The 14,242-nt window shown below is 38.0% G+C and overlaps 1 protein-coding gene across 1 annotated transcript; it reads left to right on the top strand.

Annotated features, from left to right (window-relative positions):
- The first annotated feature begins 1,031 nt into the window (after positions 1 to 1,031).
- LOC105248535 (protein 60A) lies at positions 1,032 to 13,786 on the top strand. The gene is made up of 6 exons (XM_011253373.3): positions 1,032 to 2,763; positions 6,003 to 6,189; positions 9,174 to 9,328; positions 12,679 to 12,867; positions 13,010 to 13,086; positions 13,263 to 13,786. The coding sequence occupies exons 1-6, from the start codon at positions 2,358 to 2,360 to the stop codon at positions 13,521 to 13,523; spliced, it is 1,275 nt and encodes a 424-aa protein (XP_011251675.1). The 5' UTR covers positions 1,032 to 2,357; the 3' UTR covers positions 13,524 to 13,786.
- Positions 13,787 to 14,242: the final 456 nt, after the last annotated feature.

The following is a 14,242-nucleotide window of genomic DNA, read 5'->3' as shown; positions in this document are numbered from 1 at the left end:
TATATCGATGATGTTGATCGGTAAATAAAAGTTGGTCGTTAATCTAATTTAATATAGTAATCTTAAGAGAAATGCGCCAATAAAACGGACATCTTCAAAGAGGTATTTTGTGAAAACAATTTCATAAAATTAATCATTTCATAGGTGATTTTTTTTTCAATCACTTGACACCTCGGAATCGACTGTCTTTACTGTCGTATCTTATTAAATGTAAATAGGAATGCGATCTCCAAGCTAAAGAGATATTAGTTACCTACATAGAGAAATTTTTTTACAGCCTCTCACACGGGCCGCCATCGCGTCCTCTAGTCCTGGTCCACGATACCACCTCGTTAAAGAGAGTCGAGTTATCGGCGACCAGTCCTGGTTGCCAATATTAACCGCCTACTCGTTCGTCAGGGGCGGTCCTACCTCTAGGATCCAGGAACGTGCGAATAACGAGTCACAAAATTAGTTTCAGCTTCTACTGCGCTTCAAGAGTCCAGATGATTCTGTAAATTTTCTGTAATTTTAACATCCCACGTACAACTACTGACTTAAAGATTTATTAAATATATTTCATACCTGGACATTAATTATTTCTAATGAGCATCATAAAGCTTCAGTTATTACCTAAACCTCTCGACAATGTTATAATTGACGATGTCGGAGAATCCATTCAGATAAATGTATAAAATTAAATTGGAAATAGGAAAATCTCAGCTCTTCTATTTCTCAAGATATCATGACTATATCTTCTTTCTTCCTCATGTGTTATTCTATTTTAAAGATCAGAGACGCTGTTAAATAGAACTTACGATCTAATTCGGATTATAAACTGTTACGAAACAGCAAGTGACAATGAGGCCATACATTTGCGTGTCGTAAACGAAGACTAACAGGATGGCAAGCACTCGGGGAGAGAAAAAATCGACGAGTTGGCGATGGAGAGGCGGGAGTGGGGCCGATCAGGACCCATGGTACGGGCCTGGGAGGCGGTGAGCTCGCTGAGAGACGACTTGGGACGACGACTGGCATGGGCCAGACAAACAGACTGCCACTGGCATCGCGAGAGTTGCCAGGAGTCATCCACGGTGACCTATGGTCATTCACAGTCCATCGACGACGAGCGTTCGCGTTGATTCTCGTGTAATCTGTGACGGACGCATCTCGCGAGATCATCGGATATTATTTTAGAGATACGTACTACTGATCAAAGAGCACGATTATTCGTTGTCACGGATAATCGGTCCTGATCCTGATTTGTCATTTCTGCGATACTGCGTTATTACGCTGATAAAGTGTGCTGAAGAACTATTGAAATACTGAAGAAGAAACAAGGTATATATCTCGCGCAAAGTAACCGATCGTTTTGTGATCAACAGTCACCGCCGATTGACTTGCCTCTTTCGGGAAGATTGACAAGATGATATGCGCGGACAGATTGACACGTTGTGTTTTCGCGAGTGAAGAGACAGACGAGTGAAACCAAAGATAACATTTGTGACAATTATTTCTGGCATAACGTAAGAGTATCTTCAAAGCGAAAACGCCAATCTGATCAACAGAAAAGACGCGATGCACCGTAAATTTTTCATCTCTTTGATCGAAGTCGTCAAATTCCGACACAATCGTATCGATGCAAACTATATGATACGCACCGACGAAAACGACGATCGTGGCAATCGTTTTCTTCAAGAGTTCCGAGGTACCAGCGGAAGACGAAACAGCGGAACTAGTCGCAGTACGAGAGCATCAAGTCACTAAGGACATTCGAGGACGAGGTTGCTGATTGTAGTTGTCCGCGAGCGCGCACACAATGTCCATATTCCTGACAACGAAACCGCAACACGCGCAGTCGATCAAGATCACCGTTATTCAAGAATCTCGACCGCCAACTCGCGATCGAGTCATTAAGTCTCCAAAGATTGTAAGCTGTTTTAGACTGTTTTAGACTGTGAGGTTCTTGAAATGAACAGCTATTAAGTTACCGAACATTTCCAATCCATTCGGTGATCCTTGAATCGTTCGTTTTTGGCATTCGTTCAGGCGTTCCAAATAGTTGTAGAACTCTTCAGAATTGATTGCTGAAAAAAAAACACATGTGTTTTATACAGTGAAAGAATTATAGGAATTATAAAATAAAGATCCAAAACTTTTCTTTTGTGGATAGAGAAAAGCGGAGAAAAAACAAAGGAAGAATCTACAAGGAGAGGAGTTGGAAAAATTTATTTAGTGATTAGTCGCGCGAATCGAAGCAACTCTTGAATCTTGAAGAGAAGATACTAAACAAGAGGACAGAAAGGAGGAAAGATAGAAAGGAAAAGAACCTTGCAATTAAATATACATCGGTCTCTCTTCTCTTCAACGTCGTCAAGATGTCAGTCTGGCCTTTTTCCATCCTGTTGCTCCTCGCGACGATCCTCGGCGACCTCATCAGCATCGGTAGCGCCGAGAAGATGACCGGTGTATACGTGGACAATGGTTTCGATCAGACGGTGGTCCATCGTGTAGTCAGCCAGCATGAGAAACGCGAGTTGGAGCATGAGTTTCTCAACCTGTTGGGACTCCCGGATCGTCCGCGAAGCATCATCGACATGCCTCCCCAGGTCAAGAGATCGGCGCCCAAATTTCTGCTGGACATTTATAAGAATGCCCTCGGCGAGGACGAGGAAGAGAAGCCTGCGGCGCATCATCATCGCAAGGCTGGAGAGTTCGACCTCACTGGCCAGGATCTGAAGGCGATCGATCAGAGCGATGTCATCATGACCTTCGCCGCACACAGTGAGTGATTCCGAATTGAATTTCAGAAGCTTTCAATTACTGAAAAAAAATAGACATTAGTACAAAGTATTTGGAAATATTTAGATCCTTCGATTTTTCCACTTGCTAAAATCGCAAACCTTCAATCAAATTTTTTAATCAGACTAATGATAAAAAGAGATTTTCTCGCGAATTAGGCTTTACAAACCTAAGTAAGGAATGCTTATTTATCTTACGCCAACTTAAACAATACTTGAAGCAGAGAATCATATAAATAGAAACATATCAATATTGAATTTCGAAAAATTGCAAGAAGATCAAATTAGATTTTTACTAAGACAGAATCGGTCGTCAGATTCATCGAAGAATCTATATTGATTAAAAAGTTCTGGCACAAATGAAGTGATATCTTCCTCGCGTTCATACGTTCATTCACCTGACGATATTCGTATCAAAACGACCAAATGCAAATGATTTATCTGACGTGTGGCATCCCTGCTGTTTCGAGGAAGAAATAATTAGCTGATATCATTTTGCTGATGAGAATATAAATATATATTAATATATGAAAACATATTATAAATATTATTATAATATATATCATATATTATAATATTAAATTATAATATATTATAATATATTATAATATTATAATATAATTATTATAATATATAATATATTATAATATTATAATATTATATTATATTATAAATATTATAAATATATGAAAACATAAGAAATAGAAAAAGAATCGTTTGAATCGTTTTTCTTCTAAAATCAGTCTTAAAAATGATCTCGAACAAGAAGTAGATCATCTAAAAAAAATTTCTTTTACTTAATGAAGTATCTTTTCGTAATTTTCGAATTCCTCGTAATATTAAGCATCCTTGAAAATGTTCTCCCGAAAAAAAGTGATAATTTCTTTAAAGAGAAATCGAGAGAAATTAAAGAAAAAAAAAGATATTTTTTCTTATCGCGAACATTCCTGAGGGATGAAATCACGAGGAGGATGAGGAACACGCGCTCTCGACAAATGTAAAATTTATCAGATTATATTGTCACTATCTGTTTTACGACTGAATCAAAATTCTACGCAACCTCCGATAAAAATTTGAGATAAAATCTCTACTCTCTCTTTTCTTCTCTCTCTCTCTCTTTTTCTACTCGCAACGCAGATCGCGATATGAATGATACAAGGAATCGATTGAAGCATCGAACGAGATATATTTCGCGAGGATGAGATAAGAAGAGAGGAAAGAGGAAGAGGGAACATCAGATTCCTCGGAAACCCGTTACTGCCTCCTCCTCCTCCTTCCTCTCTCCTTTCTGTTCGTATGTCTGGTTTTCTATTTCGCTGTCGTCCTCACGTCGGTGAGAAACGTTCTAGACCATTCGACGCGAAATGCGGAATGCATATAAATCCGATAAGCTGTAACAAGTCGCAGAGATATCGTTGCGAACGCGGGACAAGTAGCTAGAGACAGAGAAAGAAAGAGAGAGAGAGAGAGAGAGAGAGAGGCAGGGGGATGGAAGCATAGGGATGCAAGAGAACCGAAAAATAGAGACGGGTAGGATTAATTCAGATACACACGCGCTCGCCATAGGTCGTATATCTTATGTACAAAGTTTCTCCCCGTCCCTCTACCATCGTGGGATACCCCCCTGGGAACGACGAGTCAATAAGTATTCGCCTTCTCTCTCTTTCTCTTTCCTCGCGCGAAGCCACGGGCAGGTTAAAATGTCTCAACTTGGGGGCCCGAACTCGTCCCGCGCGTCCTTTTGCTCCCTTTTCCCACTTCTCTCCCGTACAATCTTCCTTCTTCGCGCGGACAGCGGGACGGCCGACTGCCCGGGGGAAGAATGGCATGGCTACGAATTATGAAGATTAGAACGCTGGATCCTGGAGATGGATGGATCCGCGGCGGAATTAAATGTAACGGGTCTAATCGGGAGAGAAGAGTCTACGCGAGAATATTTCGTTTTCTCTCCCTTTATTCATTCGCGATACGCACGTATGCGCTTATCAGAGTATCATCTTAGTTCCTTGACAGGAAGAAGTCACGTGTCAACGTGACTTCTTCCTGTCGCGTGTCGAATTGGACGATGGCAAAAATGTACGCTCTCAAAAGGACTAAAGATCCATCAGGAATTAAGAGGGAACGTTCGTGAAACTCTATTCTATCCCTCTTCTCTCTCTCTCTTTCTCTGTCTCTTACCGTCTATACACATACGAAAACACGCGTAAGGAGACGCGAAGGGGGAGGCGATGGGAAGGTACAGTGCGGCGGCACGGCGTAAAAAACAAAAACGTACGGCTCACCACAGAACGTTCCAAGACGGTCCCAAAAGCTATTTGGGACCACCCCGAGAGTCGAGGAGGCCCCGGCAATCTGGTACCGTTGGAATGCGACCGTCGGAACGAAAAAACAAAACAAATTTTTATGTCCTCCCCCTCCCCCTCATTCTCCCCTCGCGTTCCTCTTCGGATCTCGCCGCCCACTTCAGTAGAGGCATTAGGCATTACTTAGAGACCCCCCCCCCCTCCGTCCCGACATCAAGTCTACCGCGAAGGAAGGGTACTTCTCTCTTACTACCTTTCCTTTGCTCGCAGGACGGCGGCTGCTTTGGCGGAAAGAAAGAGGTCGATTTCACGCTGCGAATTGTCCACGATTCATTTCTAAGGGCCTCCTCGTAGAGTTCAAGTGGTCTCACCAAGGGTCCTATTATCGACTGGTGCTTCTTTCATGCAGGTTTTGTTTCGCGATAACGAATATCTCCAGAAATGTTATCTTCTCGATGGGGAGAACGGCTATTTTACCGTTCCATTGTAAATTTTCGTAAGAGGTTTTCGTAAAGTGGTTTCTGACTAAACTTTAAGCCGCAGGTTTCAAGGTTGAGTCACATCGATAAGCTAAGAATAGCCATTTGCATCCCTAAAAATACTTTACATTAGTAAAATTCCAAAAGAAATAGAAATATATACGTATTTTCGAAATCTTGATAAGCATAATCTTAATCTTGATAAGCAATATCTTAATAAGCATATAGAATTTTTTCGACATGTCGCAATGTTATAATCATATATCAAACATATAAAGCTGTACATCATGTACATTTTATATGATGATATAAGTATAAATTTTGAAATCTTATGATTTTCAATAAAATTGATTCTAAAAATCAAGTGTGCGAGCTTTTGTGTTGCATAATTATTATTGTTGGCGCTTCTGAACTGATCGTAGACTTGTAATTTAAAATAGATCATCATGTCCCCGGGGTGAGGCATGAACGTGGGAAGAGACTCTGGTTCGACGTGTCCGAAGTACCACCTCAAGAATACATAATCGGTGCTGAACTCAGGCTGTATCGCAGCGCGGACGTTAAGGGTCGCAAGAATCATGGATCTCACACGATTACCGTGTATCGGGTGTTGAAGACCGAGAATGGGTAAGAAAAATTATATATCCATACGTTTATCTCATGAAATTATACACTGCTTCTAATCTAGAATGTACGAGAAAAAAGTTAAGGAGTTGTTAGCGAACGTAATATATGGAGACTCGAATTTTAAAAAAGCTTGCAAAAGATTGAATGACATTTTCCACGTTATTAATAATAAAACAGGAAAAATTATATTAGTCGTTCGCTCGCTTTTGTGCCAAGGACGCCTGGGTTAGACCAATTTCATATTCCTTCGGGCATCTTTCGCGGTTTTTGACATCGTCATCGTAGCCTTAATTAGGAGGTCCTTAATCCCCTTCGCCGAAAAAAGTCCCAAGTATTTGTTCTACCTGCAGAGGGAGAATATTCCGGACGTCCTCCTTCATCCTCGACTTCTCCATCCTGTCTCTTTCTGTATCTTTCTCATTCGGGGACGAGGGACATTTGGACTTTCACTCAATCCTCTCTCTTATTATCATATCTGGAAATTATAATTAGGTATTAGAGGTTTAGAGGAAAATTACTTGCAAGAACGATATGTAAAGAACGGATAATCGATAGATGACTATCGAAAGTATATCGCAATTCATAGATGATGGACGGTAGCCACAAGACCACCGGCAGGCGCCATCCCGTTCGGATGGGAACTGAATCGTAAAAAGGAAAGCGTGGTGAGTTAATCCGAGAGGGCAAACCTCCTCTACGCCGGCGGTAAACGGCGACGGTCTGTCTAGAGACGCTTCATCTATATAATAGACGTACCGCTCCGTCACACATATTGTGAATCACGAGACGATCCATCACCGTTAACGGCCATCGTCGTAATTTTTCTTAATGCTTGTAAATGTTAGAGTATTTTTAAGTATTCTTTATATCAATTTTCATTCATATCCGCATCTCTTAGACCTCTAATTGTCCTTCAAATTCATCGAAAAATTAATTTTTGTAGCCAATTAAAATAGTACTTCTTCTTCAGAATTCTAGCCAACGTTAGCTGAATAATGAAAGACTTAATGGACGTTATCTGATTATTTCAAGTATAATCAGCTTCATATCCGCATCTCTTAGACCTCTAATTGTCCTTCAAATTAATCGAAAAATTAATTTTTGTAGTCAATTAGAATAGTACTTCTTCAGAATTCTAGCCAACGTTAGCTGAATAATGAAAGACTTAATGGACGTTATCTGATTACTTCAGGTATAATCGGCTTCTTTAAATTCCTATGCAGAAGTTCATGATATAGGATAAATACCCAGAAAGGAATAGCTACTATTGTTCTAGTTATCTGTTCAGTCTTGTCGCAGTTTCGACCACTTAGTAGCCACTCGACTTTTCAGCCTTTTGATTTACTATGAGGAATTGTAGAGTGACAGCCGACAGCACGTCTCACTTTGTCCTTCTCTCCCTCCCCGGGAGTTTTGGTGGCATTACGACCTGAGTCTGACCGATATACCGAGCCCCGACAGGAAACACTATTCCGTAAATTGAGGTAAATTAGCCGTGGAGACGGGCTAACAGGCTCTCTTCGTGTTCTCCGTCTCCTCCGCCTACGCAGTTGCGTTCAGAGGCTGCGTCTGTCTCTCTCTATTTCTCTCTCCTCTTCTTACCCTTTTCGCCGGCTGTTTCGGCTCTTTCCATCAAAGTCAAACTATGCGTGACGCATCCTCCACCTCCTCCTTTTCCTCCTCCTGCCTCTTCTTCGTCGCGAGACAAGCTGGCGACTCGTTGCTTTCGTAATAAGATCTCTTCGCGGTACATCATTATGTTACGGAATTCCAATGGTAAACGTGCTTCTTGAACTGAGAGAAGTTACATTTGAAATTAAAATGGCGAGATATCAATCTCTTGTAGATGAAAATTCAAACAAAGCTGCTCAAGAATTTCAAAAATTTCTAAAGCCTCGTTGATTTGAAAACAAGTTTATGCATTATTATGTCATGCGTGTGAAATTTATTACATTTAATTTTATGCCACGAGTAATAAAAATATTAAATCCAAATTATTTATGCGAATAAGTAATATAGACAATTGTTGCAGAATTGATCTCATTTTCTATAATAAAAATTGCGTTTTCTCTTTCGAGATGAAAGATTGCTTAGACATTCAATTTAAATTCATCAAAATAATAAATTGAATGCAATCTTTATTCGATCGCGTGGGAAATCAATTGAAAAGCTCGATTTTAAAGAAGACGCGCAGCTCGTTTAATCACGATAATCGATCTGCAGAAAAGCTAGATGCTGTGATCATTTCCTTAATGAACAATGATCGACGTGTGTTTCCTTACCCAGTCCTTATTGATGCGAGGCACGCGCGAGGCTTCACGATTAATTGGAAATTACAATCCGGAGAATCACGACAAGGCATCTTTGTACTGGGATACGTCACGTGTAACGATCTCGGAATGCTGTTGAGAACACAATATTAACTTTCCGTCAAGCGTATATGTGTACATACGTCTTATCGATTAATACAAAACAACAATACCTTGTCATTGCACCATAGTTAGTAAGTGTGTATGATATTTGCATTTTCGTGCAATATAATCAATTGAAATCTGAATTAAGATTTAAATATATGCTTCGTGACATAGCAAATTATCTACAAATGTAATTTGTAATTTAACTAAGGAATTTCTGCATGTGCATGAATTTTTATATTCGAGAATATTTTAGGATTACTCGTTTTCATTTTAAAAATATAATCAATTTTCTAAAATATTTTAATAATTTTTTTAATAATGTAAATTTCAATAATATAATTTTAGATATATTTAAACCGAACTTCAAAATAAATTGTTAATTTTTAAATGCATAATTTTTTAATATTAAATGTTAAATAGTTTGCGACATATCGTATTTTAATATTAAATTCTACAAATTATAGATTAGAAAATTAATATAATACACACGCATGAAAGAAACTATACTAATTTATCGTTTAATGCAAATCCGGGCATATCATAGAAATATATTATTTAATTTTTCAGGACTCGAGAGTTACAGTACGTCGATGCCATAAATATGACGACCAATCAGGAGGGTTGGCTGACATTGAACGTTACCGGGGCTCTCGATCATTGGGTGAATAATCCTGATGAAAATCGAGGACTATATCTCTCTGTGCATCCCGCCGATCGTTTAGGTGAGCAGGATATTTATTTCTAATTGCATCTCTGTTATTTTCATCTCAAGGAAATCTACAAAGTCAAGCCACTTACAATTAGTCAAGATTCGAAATGTCAAAATAGAGAGTCGCGTTCTTCATTTACATAAGAGATTGTTAATGATGTAATAAAATGTGATTTTCTAACAAAGAGAACATTCTCGCATTAAGAGTTTTAAGGAAGCATTACTTCACCTTTATGGATGAGAGTCTTTTCTATTAACTGTGTTTCTGTTCAAACTTCTCAGCCCGACTTCTTGAGAATAGCGCGCTAAATATAGAGCGGCTTGATGTAAACACGTCCGATGTTTATTGAGATTGGGTCGCGAGCAAAGCGCGAATTCAAGCTTTAACTCTTACGTTATTTGGAAATGTACCTGCTTTCAAAGATGAGAAAAATCACGGATCAAAATCAATCCAATATCAATCAATCAAGTATTAAAGATTAAAAACCCGTTAAAGATCTGTTACGTACTATATTTGTTGTGACTTTGAAATAGTTTATTTGGAGGAGTTTTTAGTCGAATATATCCTTAACGATCATGTGCATTCGTATCTCTGCTCAATGTTACACCTGTTCAGCGCTCTCACTGCCATACTTTTGTTTTGCTAAGCTCGTCGTGTACGTGACATGAAAGATTAGTAGCCTTAACAATAGCCTCTGTTGAATCTTGAGTCTCTTCCTGGTCTTCTCTATTTGATATCGTTGATGCTTAGTTAGCGTTTTATTTTAGTCTTGTCGAATCCTTGATGCTGCAAATTTTTAATTGATTCAAATCCTCGTCATAGAAAAAGATTGACAGTATTTGTTCAAGATTTTGATTTGACTCGTTAACCAAATCCTGAACATTATTACAATCGCAAAGTTACATAAAATAAATTTCAAAATATTGAACATTTATAAACATATAATTTCTTTATAAAATTTAAGTTGTCATTTGTTTACAATATTTTCCTCTCGATATTGTTACATTTTCTCTTTATATTCTTCATGACGCGATTATCTTATAATTAGACGTAATGTCCCTTATTGCTTTTAAAATCAGATGTTATATTCCCTTGAATAAGTTTCCTTGATCATGTTCGCGATTCACTCGCACACTTTGTTACTATTCGGGATACATCGTCTCTACGATGGCTTCCCACACTGATGAGATATACTCACGAATGCGAGATGTACTCGCGTTGAATTCAAGAGGACGAGCAATCTTAAGTAGGAAAAGAAAGAGAAAGAAAATAAAATAAAGTAAGAAGAGACAGAGATTGAATCCGATTCGGTCATTGAATCTCTCTGCACGAGGACAGTTGAGGAAGGAACATCGATAAGAGAACAACATCTGTTTACTAGATTATCAAGATAAAACATCTACTTGATGCCATAATACAAATATAATGGTTTTTACAAAAGACATTGTTTGTTTTAACGTTTGGAAGTATGGAATATTGAATATTTTTTAAATATATTTGGAATATTAGATACTTTTTTAATACATTTTCTATAGAAATTATTCTATTTTGTTGTCAAATATTTAGATATCTTTATATTCGACTCGGCAAAGGATAAAAAAAAATAATTTCTTCAATTCTGGCAACCCGTATAAAAATTGTAATAACATTGAACGTATTAATGTGAGCATAAGTAACTCAAGTGTACACAAATTGTGCGCACATGTACATGCATTTGTATGCGCGTTTATGGATGACAGTGTGCACGTGTACGTGTGCGGTTTGTTGTTTGCCGCGCCTAGATTATTTCATTACTTGCTTCTCTCTCTCTCTCATCTGGCCGCTTTCCTCTTTCCTCTTGTCTCACTCTTGAGAACGCGCAACCGGTTTACCTTTGATCGTTCAATATAAAACGCAAGATCGGAGAGTCACATGCCTCTCACGAATCTTTACGCCTGATTCCTGCCTCTTTCTCTTTCTTTCCTACCGCGTGTTTCTCTCGCGAGAAACTCCAAGGATACACCGCCTATATCTAAATATAAGCTAATCCTAAATATAAGCTAACAATAATCACATGTTCACACGGCTCTATAGTAGAGTTTCTTCGAATCTATGATGACAGTTTTAACAGAATTATTCAAAAATCTCAAATGTCCAAAATTGTACTACATTTATCGGAGATTGTAATTACGTTCTTATATTCTAACTGATAGAAAAGCATACATCTAACACTGATCATTCATTCGTCGATCGATTGCAAGCTGAGGCTTCCTAATCGGGAGACCGTGTGTTTCCACAGCCGACCATGAATGGGAAAAGACGATAAAAATTACTTGAACTTGAATTACACTTGAATGCGCGATGTCTCTCCCATCCGCTCCGAGAATCCCGTCGGTGCATTCCTCGAGCGCGCAAAGTGCAACAACTGCGGCGGCAGGTGTCCGCCGCAATCACGGCGAATGCGCATTCCTGCCGGTCAATTTACTAGCTTTCTCGGACTCGCGGGAGCGCATGCTGCACCATCGGCGATAGTAGATATCCCCAATCATTTGCATACGACGATTCGCCGCAATCAGGTATTTAGCGTCGAGGAATCATCGATTTGCACAGCATCTAAAATTATTGAAATACAATATATTAGAAAAAAGAAACATTGACTTCTCTCCCAAGACTTCACAATAAGGAGAGAGGGGAAATATCGAAAAATAATTAAGAGAAAGTTGAATTTTCTCTAACACTTAGACTTATTAGATATTATGAAGTTATCAAATGTTTCAATAAATAATTCATTTAATCACATAGATATAAAAAATAATTCAAATATCGCAATCCTGGAATTTTCCAGAGTAATTAAGACAAGACGATTGAATAGTTGGCGCATTCAAAGTGAATGTCTAAGATAGGCCAGCTGCGTGACTTTGCGCCGAGATTCTTGATTCTTGAGCGTTCAATATTCATGAAGGTTGACTATTAATAATCCCAAGAGAGACGCATTCTAATAAACATACATTTATCCAATACATTCCACTTACAGAAGTGATTCCGTGTAAAGAAATATGTAAACAGGAGTTCTCTGTTTTCGCGTCGCAAAACGCGACGATTCTAATGTGTCAAGAGTAACGATACTTCGATTTAAAAATACATACCGATATTTTTACCACTTCTTTTTACAGCACAAATATATATTTCTCTTTTCTTTCTTTTTTATATTATTGCTTTCTCCTTTTCTTATTTCTTTTATAATTATACTTTCGGAATTGTCTCTTTGTTATGCATCTCTTCCAAATATATTCCCAGAATAAATTATCACTATTATGACTAGTATCATATAAGTTATTATCTCTTCTTCATTCGCTTCTTCAATAAATACATCGTATGTGCAGTACACGAAGTGAGGCCGGAAGATATTGGGATCGTAGAGTTCCGAGGAGATCCTGATAAACAACCCTTCATGGTAGGCTATTTCAAGAGTTCGGGCATAAGGGAGTCCAAAGTCCGGCAGAAACGCGATGCCAGAAGGAAGAAGAAGAGCGAATCCACTAATTGGGATTACAAGACAAATCCTTACACTGGTACGCATACTGTGTATAAAGTTATAGTATCGACTCAATTGCAATGATATAAAATTTGACTAGAAAATCCGTTTGTCAAACTTGATGAAATTTGTAAATTGATGAAATGCTTGTATTGAAAAGTATATTTTTTTTCTCACAGATCCTGGTGCGACATTTTATTCGCGAACATGCAGAATCCAAACATTGTACGTCAGTTTTCGCGATTTGCAATGGCAGGTGAGTGACATCAGTCATATCTTGTATCTTTTCATCCCCTGTTGCATGTCGTTGGATTACAATGTCAGAGAAGTGAAAAAAATCAGATAATTATTTGTCTCCTTTACATCCGACATGACTGCGATGAGGAACTTTAAATGATGCATTATTTCTTATGATCTCTTGATGTTCCACAGGATTGGATTATCGCGCCAGATGGGTACGATGCCTACTATTGCAGCGGTGAGTGTAACTTTCCGTTGAACGCTCACATGAACGCGACCAACCACGCTATAGTCCAGACGTTGGTGCACTTGTTGAATCCAGGTAAAGTGCCCAAGCCCTGCTGCGCGCCGACCAAGCTCTCGGCCATCTCGGTCCTATACTTCTTAGACGAGAGTAATGTCATTCTAAAAAAATACAAGAATATGGTCGTCAAAAGTTGCGGTTGTCATTAAAATTATCTTCACAATTACTTCCCACGTTCTATTATTGGAACTGGAATCTCGGCAAGTTAAAATTAATAAATTTAGCAGAAGTGTAATGAAGGAAACGAATTTACCTCCCTTATATTTTATATAAAAATTGACATGTTTTACCTCTTCTATATTTTAAATAAGAAAATTGACAAATATTATTGCGTAATTTTTGAGTAACAAAACTGGGACGACACGAGATACAAATTATTTCTATTCATAAATCCATCCCAGCTGTTTATTAATTTTATATATAACTCCACTTCGGTAAAAGTATAAAAGAGATTATTATACATTTAAAAATTAATCTATAGATTAATCAAATCAGTCAGACAAGTTGTCAACAACATAAATAGTTAACTGAATAATAAAATTTTTTGCATAATATCATACTAATAATGACATCGCTGATTTCCTTGCAATACATGTTGTAGAGCAGAACGCATTCATAGAGATAAAATGTTTGCGCAAAAGAAAAAGTTATCTTAGGCGAATCGACTTAATTTATAGCGAAGAATCATACTTTCTCGATTGCGATTATTACAAATGAATCAATGATTACCAAATAGTTTTTGTATTTATAGCATAGACGCATTGAGATGTATTTAAATGGTGACATAAATTATTAATAATTAAACCTGTAAGCGCGTATTAGTTATAAACATGTATAAAATCAGACAGTTATTACATGTTCATTTTAG

Source organism: Camponotus floridanus, unplaced genomic scaffold (genome assembly GCF_003227725.1).
Source record: "Camponotus floridanus strain SB8 unplaced genomic scaffold, Cflo_v7.5 scaffold35, whole genome shotgun sequence".
Lineage (NCBI taxonomy): Eukaryota > Metazoa > Arthropoda > Insecta > Hymenoptera > Formicidae > Camponotus > Camponotus floridanus.
Note: the sequence above shows the minus strand (reverse complement) of the source record. Positions and strands in the feature narration are given on the sequence as shown.

Coding starts and splice junctions, on each gene's coding strand:
- LOC105248535 (XM_011253373.3), top strand. CDS start 2,358: ATGTCAGTCTGGCCTTTTTCCATCCTGTTGCTCCTCGCGACGATCCTC. Junction 6,190..9,173: donor GTGTTGAAGACCGAGAATGG/GTAAGAAAAATT, acceptor TTAATTTTTCAG/GACTCGAGAGTTACAGTACG. Junction 9,329..12,678: donor GCATCCCGCCGATCGTTTAG/GTGAGCAGGATA, acceptor TCGTATGTGCAG/TACACGAAGTGAGGCCGGAA.